Here is a 9,104-nt window from a genome sequence, read left to right on the forward strand (position 1 = left end):
TCAATACCTGGTGGCCTGAGTGTTGACAATGTGACACTTGGGGGGATAAACATGGATATAGGTGAGGAGAGCAAGGGCTGTGCATTAAATGTTGCATTTAGGCAACCAGGTCTTGAAGTGCCCTTTAGATACCTTATACTGAGTAATTCAAGAGACTGCCCAGCTGTTCTTGCTGGACTGAAGGGTTAAGGCAAGGAGATGGCAACAGGAAGCAAGTCAAGTTGTATTTAATGTGGTGTCTTGTGCTTTGTCTGTTATAATCAGAGCCCCTCTCTGTACTACAAATCACCCTTCACTGCCTCCCACACATGGGGTTTGCTGCAAAATGCCAGGAAGGGCTAGGCAAAAATGTCAGATGAAAAAGCAAACAAACAAAAACAGAAGTCTCCTCCAGGGCCAGGTATGGGCTAAGGAAGGTTTACAGGACTCTTCTTTCTCCTTACGGCTTCCTCTTAAATGGGCTGGGGCACCAGATTTCTCAGAGAGTAGAGCCATTACCTCACTCCCAGCCTCGGAGCCAGACTCTGTCAGAAAACACAAGGTCCCAAGGTGGTTCTAAAGTTTTAAAGGATGACTTGCATTGCTTGCCATGGAAGAGCTTTACGGAACATGTGCAATGTCCAGGCCTGGAGGCTCATAACCCGGGTCATGAGAAGGGGCACAGATGGTGGACTTTTGGAGAAACAAAGCAGGGAGGAGTTAGTGAGTGTATTTGATGTTAAGGGGAGAGTTGAGAAGAGAGAAGACAGTCAGTTTCCAGGCTGCAGCATGGCAAGGAGCCAGGAGAGGGTTCCCTGAACCAACAGGAAGGTCGCTAGCGGGAGGCGCTTCAGGGTAGCAATGCTGGAGCCTGAGAGGGCCATTGGTGCAGCCCTGAAGCCTGCAGGGGTCTTGTCCTGGGGCTCCACTTTGCCTCCAGAGGACTCTAAACAGGGCCCCCGAGGAGGAGGGGTGATGTCTGGAATCCAGCCTGTTGTGTTTTCCACCACCTCCTGCAGGAGAAGGAGGAAAAATAGTGAAGACAGAGCTTCTCTTTTTCTTTCCTAAGGCCTTCCTTGGTCATTCCCAGTCTTCACAGAGCTCTTAGCCTAACCACGATGCTCCAACCCACTCAAATCCAGAGAAGCAACAACTCAGCTTTCTGCTTCCTCAGTCCTGCCTTCCCTGACCCAGTGTTTCTACCATTACCATTCATGTCTCTCATCCTTCTCTTTCCTTGCTCTTACTCAGTTCCATCTCATACCCCTTTATCCCTAATCCTAGAGGGGCATCTCCTGGGACACTCACATCAATGGTCTTTATTATCACCATCTGCTGGGCCTCCTTGCAGGCTTTCTCAGCCTTCTTAATACTCTCTGGAGTCCACTCAACATTGTTTATGGCCATGATACCCTCCATGGAGCTGCCAGGGCAGTAGGATAAGGGCGGGAGGAATAGACAGAAGTTTAGGGGTGATGTGGAACTCTGACAAAACTTGTAAAGACTTTCATTTTTGTTAGCATCATTTTCATGTCAGCATAAACCGTAAGAAAATTTTACAACTCAATGAAATAATCATAATAAGTTTGACAAAAGAAATATCATCAGAACTCAGATGAGAATTTAAAAGAAAGAAAAAGTGGATCTTCTTATGCTTTAAGGAAATGTTCCTTAATCGGGGAGGTATGGACTCCAAGAATGCTGATGGAGTGACTTCAAGTAACTTGTCATTGCCCTGAAATTATATGTGAAATAGGGAGTATATGAACAGATGTGCATTTTTTTTTAATGGAAAGAAGCCGCAGAGTTTTCATGAGCATCTTAGAGAGGATCTTTACTCCCAATAATGAAGGGTCATGACAGTTAAACACAGTCTTTGACTAAGTCAAGTAGTGCATGCAAAAAAACCAGATAACTCAACTTGTACACAAGTGACCTCATTTCTAGGACTCATTTCCTACCTGCTTCTCTGAATGACATTGAAGATAGGGAAAAAAATCCCATAAAATTCTTGTCTTGTGACAGAGGTTTGAGAGTCAGACACTGACAGGAACGGGGGGAAGAGGTCAAGTGCACACTGAGAAATCCTGGCCTACTACTCCAGGGGGTAGTGGGTGGGACTCTTTCTCTCCTTCCCCAGTCTTCCTTAAGTTCCCTCCCACACACACATGAAGATATTATCATCCAGGATGACTCACTCTGATGCCTCTTCCCCCAGTTCATGAGCCACATAGATGATGTCAGGGTACCCCATGCAGCTGGAGATGTTATTTCGGGGATAGTAGAAGAGAAAGACGAGACACATCTCATTAATGGTGCTGGGACCTCCCTGGAGACAAGGAGAGAGAAAGACGAAGAAACAAAGATACAAAGGCATGCAGAGAGAAGGGGACAAGCCTGGCAGAATATAGCTGAGGTGGTCATCCTACCAATAACACTGTTTTCCCTTTTCTTAACCCGGAGCCAGCTTGTTGCTCTATTTCCTTCACTATTTCCAATTGGTGGACAGTTATTGATATGATTTCCAAAGAAATAGCCTATATATTTGCCTTGTCCCCTATGTTTCACTGCCACTGTCCTGGTTTGGACTAGACTAGGCCTTCCAACTACTGTCATCACGCATCTGTCCTAACTGCAGTCTGACCTCCAAAGAGCTTTCTGACTATTTATTGTCAATACATTTTGCATCCTGTCATCTGCTACTCAGAAGCTTTCAGTGGCTTTCAGTAGGCCTTTAAACAATAGTCAATTATCATTAAACTAATTATTTTCTTCTGTATAATACATTCCAACCCTTTGTTCATTCTCTTTATTTACTTTGCAAATAGTTGGAGAGTGACTGACTTAGGCCCTACTATACTGGAAATATAGATAGGGCAGGATCACCCCTGCTTCAAAGACCCTTTCCAATCTTATTTTTCTTTAGAAAAATGGGGGCAAAGGGACTTGGGACTAGGAGTGTTCAATAATAATGAACACTCATTCTTCTATTTCTTTAGATATCTTTTCCCATTTCTCAACTTTCAACCAAGCTCATAGTTCCTCATGCACACTCCATGCTTTCCTTACATATGGCTTTTTAGGTCTTTTTCATCTCCAAATTCTCCATCTCTGTGTCTCAAGCAGGATCCATTCACATTTGTCACATGTTCAGTTTATTGCAGTAGGATCTTACGGTGTTTTCCTGTGGACTTCTCTAATGCATTATTTTCATTCTTCTCTTATGGTATACATGACTTTCTGTGCTATATTATAATCATTTGCATATCTGCAGTTTTTTCCTCAATAACATGCAACCTTTTTTGAGTCCCATAAGCACTGATACACACACACACACACACACACACACACACACAAAATGAATGTGGTTTCTTGTGACCGTGGTAACAATAGTGAACTCTAATTGAGTATCTACTACAAGTCAGGCAATGATCTAGGTGCTTGACATCTGTTCACCAACTCTCACAACACTCTTATGAAATAGGAAGTAGTTTTAATCTTGTGTGAATTCAGAAACTAAGGCACAAAGAAATTAAATAACTTGTCTAAGGCTAGAAAGACACTAAATGATTGTGGTGACATTCAAGCCCAAGCAATGGGATCTCAGAGTCTATGCTCTTAGCCACTACAACATACTATTTTTCCATGGTCTTAGTGAGTGATTGACAGAGAATGTATGGCATCCCTGCACCCATTTTAGATACATGAAGGGTGAGAGCATAAAAACCCCATGTGAATGGGTAATGCCATTGGAAGAAAGAAGGGACTTCAGTGAACCATCGGGGTCACTGGATAGCCAAAGCCAGGATGAGCTGTCTTTGGGACTCTGGTCATGGAAACCACGGCAGGGAGAAAGATCACTTACAAAAGTCATGGAGTCACGGTCCAGTGTCTGATAGTGACATTCTACCAGCAATTCATCTCCCTGTTCAGAGTGAAACATGAAGGCTGAGAATAAGGCACAGAGGGAATGGCCCAGTTTGAGAACTTTCTTGGCTGACAGTAATGAGCTCTGACACTGCCTCGCCCGGTTCTGCCATGCCTTCCCCCAACTCTCACCGGCTTGATCTCCACTCGAGAAGGCAAATCTCGAGTTTCCTGCAGATTGAAGTCATAGGAATCATCTTTACAGATTGTTCGAAGTTGTGTTCCATTTCTAGAGGGAAGGAAGGGGAGAAGACAGAAATAAGGAGAAGATGAATTAGAGAGGATAAAGTTGTTGCATATGGGGTCATCCTGTGTGCAGAATGCCCACAAAAATAAACAAAAAAGTTTCTTCTTTTGTAGCCTTATTCCAGTCATGTTTACCCTGGAGATAGTTCTAGCTCTTCTTTATTTTCAACCAAGGATAATCATATGCTGCAGAATAAATAGCTATTTCTAAAAATTGCTCCCACCTACAGAAGGGAAATCTTCAAACCGAAGTCTTCCTTTACCTGTATTGCACAGCCTGCAGAGCCCGCCCAGCCAAGTGGGTATGCAGCAGGTAGCCATATACCTGTATGTCAGGAAATGGGACCCCATTCATCTGTAACAGGAATGAGGCATCTGATTTGTTAAGAGCTCTGATCTTGACCTGCCCCTTAATTTTCCTTCCTTGATATTTGACACCTTCCTCTGATAACTGACACTCCATTCATTATTATTGAACACTCCTAGTCCCAAGTCCCTTTGCCCCCAAAGCCCTGACTCCTATCCTCCCCTGCATGAATCATGTCAATTAGTGAATTTCCTGAGCTATAATCATTCTCCAAGTCTGGGACTCAGACTGCCTAAGCTTGTGGATCAGACCAGATCTGTGATGGGAAACGAGGGGAATGTTATTCCTTCTCCAGAAGGGTGTGCCTGCAAGTTTCACCTCCTCAAACTTATCCGTTTTACACAGTCCGTAGGACATGAAGGACTCAGCGCCTGGGGGTATGAAGTGGATGGGGAATGTGAAGAAGCCCAATTGGAGGACGCCCATGTCGTATTTGCGCAGCTGAGAACTGTAGTACACTCGAATACCCGAGGAGTCATACACACCTAGTACACACAGGAACAATCACAGAAAGTAGGAGAGTGGATCAGGGAAGCTGGATGGGGCTGTGACCAAAGGGGTCAGCATGAATCCCACAACACGTTCCCAATACCTAAAGGAACCAGCCAACCTTACCAGTTGCCCTTCTTTAAATCTTCAGGCACTCACCAGGAAGGTTGTGAAAATTGCTATAATGAATCTCCAGTCGGATCCACTGAGGGTCCAAGGGGGTCCCAATAGAGATACCTACGTCATCTGGAAACTGGTAACTCTGTTGGAGGGAGGGAGATTTGGCAACAAAAAGGACTGGGAACCATGTATAGGGATCCAGAGTGCCTAGCCTTGTTTTCTAGCCCTCATTCCAGATCTCCTCTGTTCCCTGGTCTTCCACCAGTCCAGTGATCCCATAGCCCAACAACATGCATTTGCTAACCATGTGTTTCTCCCATCAAAGGACTCACAGTGCCCCCAACGGCCCAGCCCACGATGACCTGCGAGCAGAGGGAAAAGGCAGGGTCGGCCCCATAGCAGTCGCTGATGCCCTTGGGGAGAACACTGGCATTGCCACAGGCATACACCAGGATGTGATGCACCATAGTCTCATTGTGGTAGATCAACTTGGGTTCAAACTGGGAAGAGGAAGGAGAGCAAGGCACAGTCAAAATCTTCTATGTAAAATCCATATTCTCCCCATTCTTTTTCCTCAAATGAAACTCTATCCATTTCCTGCTTCTCTCTCTTTCTCTTTCTCTTCCATTCCCTTTATCCATCCTTGTTCCCCAAGCTATTATTTCCCTACCCCCTCTTATTCTTCTCTCAACTCCCACCTCCTTAAGTCTCTTCTTCTCAAAGAGTAGAGCATACTAAATCTGACCAGGGGGATTCCAGGACTTCTGCCTTTCCTTAGTACCTTGACCAGATTTCTGTATCTGAGCATGTAGCTATACCTTTTGGAATTCTTTTTCTTAAAAAAAAATTAGAACACTTGAATGTGAAATTAGGGGATCATGTTTGAGTTCACTCTGGGCAGACTTAAAATACCTCCTGATAGCCTCTCCCTGCCTTTACCTATTTTGGGGCTAAGATAGCACAATTCTGGGCCAAGGGTGGGGTTCATACTTTGCTATTAACAAACACTTATTAATTAGTGACCTTCATCAGCATGTATGTTGCATTATAAGGTTTAAATAAAATAGTGCTGGGGGATATAGTTCTGGGCTCAGGAAATTTTGTCACTACCACATCTGCCAAGTGGTGCCTGGATCCCTGTTCTCCATTCTACTTCCCTATTAGTTCCCCCAGCAATTTTCCAGACACTATCCTTCAGAGTTGACCACACCCACTGCTCTGCTTGAGCACCTTTCCCTGTCTTGACAATATTCCTCTCCAGTACACTGTACCTTGTAGATATGATGCTTCTTGTTAACGATAGGGAGAGGGAGAAAGGTGCAGGCATACGTGGTGTCATCTTCTGGAATGAGGAACTGGGAAAGGGTGCACAGAAGCTCAGTGGGATGGGAACAAGGCCCCCAAAAGAAAAAGGGAAGGGTCAGGCCAAGGAAGGGGGCCTCACATTAAGGTCGGATTGGCAGTTCTCAGAGGACTGAGGGGAGTCAGAGTAGCCTATATCCAAGGAATGTGCTGAATATTGGATGCAAAAGGAGGGATCTAGACTGACGGGGAGAGGGGAAGGGAACTGGATGTGGCTGGGTGGGGTGAAGGGGGTCTTACTTCAGTGATCTCCAAGTCATGAATGATGGTGTCCTCGGGGTAATCCAGATCATCAGGGTGGACTACTTGTAGCAGAAAGATGGACTTGACAAAAGTACGTTCCCGATCCAGCTTCAGAGTGTCATCCAGGCCAAAGGCAGCCAGCACCCTCACAGTGTCACTCTGGGAATGCCATGAGCAGTGAGGCGCTGCTACCCCTGAGCAGCCCTTTGCATATTCCTGCACCCAAGAATCTACACAAGCCACTCACTCACATCTACTCAGGGGAAGGAAAAGAGATTCTGACTGAGAGTGAGAACCAGTTGGGTTCTAGTTCTACCTCTGGGGCTAACTTGCTGGTCATGTTGAGCAAGTCACATTCCCTCTCACATCCCCCCTCTGTGCCACATTTGTAAAATGAAAACTCTTAAATCTCAATACTCTAATGTTCAGTGAAATTGGGCAGAGTTCTTCCAGAAAAGAGTACTGAGGAGGGTGGGGCGGGCACTGGATCAGATGGAGGTCATCCTATGTGGGGCTTGTGGATTTCAAGAGGCAGCACAATGGTGGCAGTACCTGGGAAGGCTGAGAGGCATAGAAGTCTTGGGAACTGTGACTGGGTGTCTGATACCCACCCAGAGGGAATGACTGCTTGTGATGGAATGTTTTTCTTTCCTCCCTACTTTACCGTAATATCGAGGTCATGAGGGTCACAGGAGCGGAAGGGTCTTGAAAAGCGCATGGTGGTGTAGCCAGCATCTTCCGTCAGCCCCTGCAACTCAGCATCCTGGCTCCTGTCCTCTTCCAGGGTGTCATCGTCCACGAGGTGCTGGTCCTGGGGCCCAGTGAAGGTTAAAGAGTAAGAACCAGGAACCCCGCATGTCTTGCTTTGGAGAAGTAGGTATCCCTTTATCTCCCCCAGGATATAAAGCAGCAGAAACCAGGTGTTCTTTATTATGGAGTTTCCTCCCAGGGCAGAGCATGGCAACAAGGGGTGAATCTTGAGGAAGAGGGTTTACTTTTTCCATTTCAAATTTCACCTCCATAAATCTTAATATTCTTGCATCCCTAACCCTAGAAGGCTCATGTGTTCTCTGAATTGCGTGTGCCATTCATCCTCTCTCATGTGGCTCTGAACATATGTCAGCTTGCACTGTTAATTGACAGTGCTTTGTGCAAGTGCAGTTTGAAAGAGAAATTACGAGTCTGAGATTAGGAGATGAGTATACATCTGTAAAATGGGGATAATAATTTATCTCATAATAATGCTTTGAGGCTTAAAATGCAAAGCACTTGGAACAATGGAACAATGCATGATTAATCAAAGGTATATAACAATGTTAAGCTATTGTTACTGCTGCTGATGATGTTATTATTAGACTATTTTGTGTTGTGGTCAGCCTGATTGAGCTTAAAGAAAATTGAGGACAAATACTGTGTCTCAAACAGCTTTCAATTTTCCTCAGTGACCTTCCTTTAGTGAACAAGAAAGTGGTATAAGACTCTCTCAAACAATATGATGGTTTCATTCCCTTAGAAGCCTTGGAGTCATGCAGTCTGGAAGAGCTAGATCGCACACTCTATAGTGGACTATTTCTGAAAGGAGTCATCAGCATTCATCTGGAGTTCTGAGAGCGTGCTTAGATATTTTCAGAGAATGTGAATTTTTCCTGGATACAAAGCTATCTTCAACACAATAAAGATCTCCACCCTTGGAAGGGAGCCACCCTCAGACTTACCGAAAAATAAACATTGCCATCAGGCAGGACTCCTCCAACGACCAGATCACTTCCCACGTTGGTGTAGCGATTTTTGATACCCAAGCCCACCCAGCCAGCCGTCCGGACCTGGAGCTCGAAAGTGATTATCTCAGCCTTAAGGTCAATGTCCCAGCGCAGGAAAACGACATTGGAAGGATCTAGGAACCTGGAAAAACGCAGGCGAGATGTGAGACCTAGACGGTTGCCTAGGGAGGGTGCTATCAGGGCCAGAAACATGAAAAGCCTGAAGAAAAGGGCACAGGACATGGCTCCTGGGACCTGGAACATCTCCCCTCAGATAAACACTTGAGAGCTTTGAGTTTATATGTCCCTCTACCTGTGACAGGCACCATGCCATAGGGGAGGGACAGTCTGGGGCACGTCTGATCTGATTATCCTTTTGGTTCAGAGTGGTGCCCCTTACATAACTCTGGAGGTGAGAAGGGCAAAGAGAGGGTACAGGGCAGTTTTCTCTCACTCTGGAGCAAAGTCCTGATAAGAAATTCTTAGGAGTGAATCGTTCAGACTTTCCACCCTATCTCTTGCCAGTGCTCTCCCAACGGGGACCCTGCGTAATCAAGGAAGTTTAGTTTATCCTTGTCTCCCTCTCTCTCTCTCTCTCTCTCTCTCTCCCC

General features: G+C 45.4%; 1 protein-coding gene across 1 annotated transcript; it reads right to left on the minus strand.

The window, feature by feature from the left end:
- Positions 1 to 749: 749 nt before the first annotated feature.
- LOC103261025 (putative DBH-like monooxygenase protein 2) lies at positions 750 to 8,736 on the minus strand. Its single transcript, XM_008058655.1, has 13 exons — positions 8,449 to 8,736; positions 7,398 to 7,544; positions 6,731 to 6,892; positions 6,400 to 6,483; positions 5,461 to 5,628; positions 5,168 to 5,270; positions 4,838 to 5,004; positions 4,416 to 4,507; positions 4,039 to 4,135; positions 3,845 to 3,904; positions 2,178 to 2,308; positions 1,288 to 1,402; positions 750 to 992 (listed from the first exon to the last, which is right to left on the minus strand). The coding sequence occupies exons 1-13, from the start codon at positions 8,734 to 8,736 to the stop codon at positions 750 to 752; spliced, it is 1,857 nt and encodes a 618-aa protein (XP_008056846.1).
- Positions 8,737 to 9,104: the final 368 nt, after the last annotated feature.

The sequence above is a fragment of the Carlito syrichta genome, unplaced genomic scaffold (genome assembly GCF_000164805.1).
Source record: "Carlito syrichta isolate Samal-C Ts95f unplaced genomic scaffold, Tarsius_syrichta-2.0.1 Scaffold303563, whole genome shotgun sequence".
Classification (NCBI taxonomy): domain Eukaryota; kingdom Metazoa; phylum Chordata; class Mammalia; order Primates; family Tarsiidae; genus Carlito; species Carlito syrichta.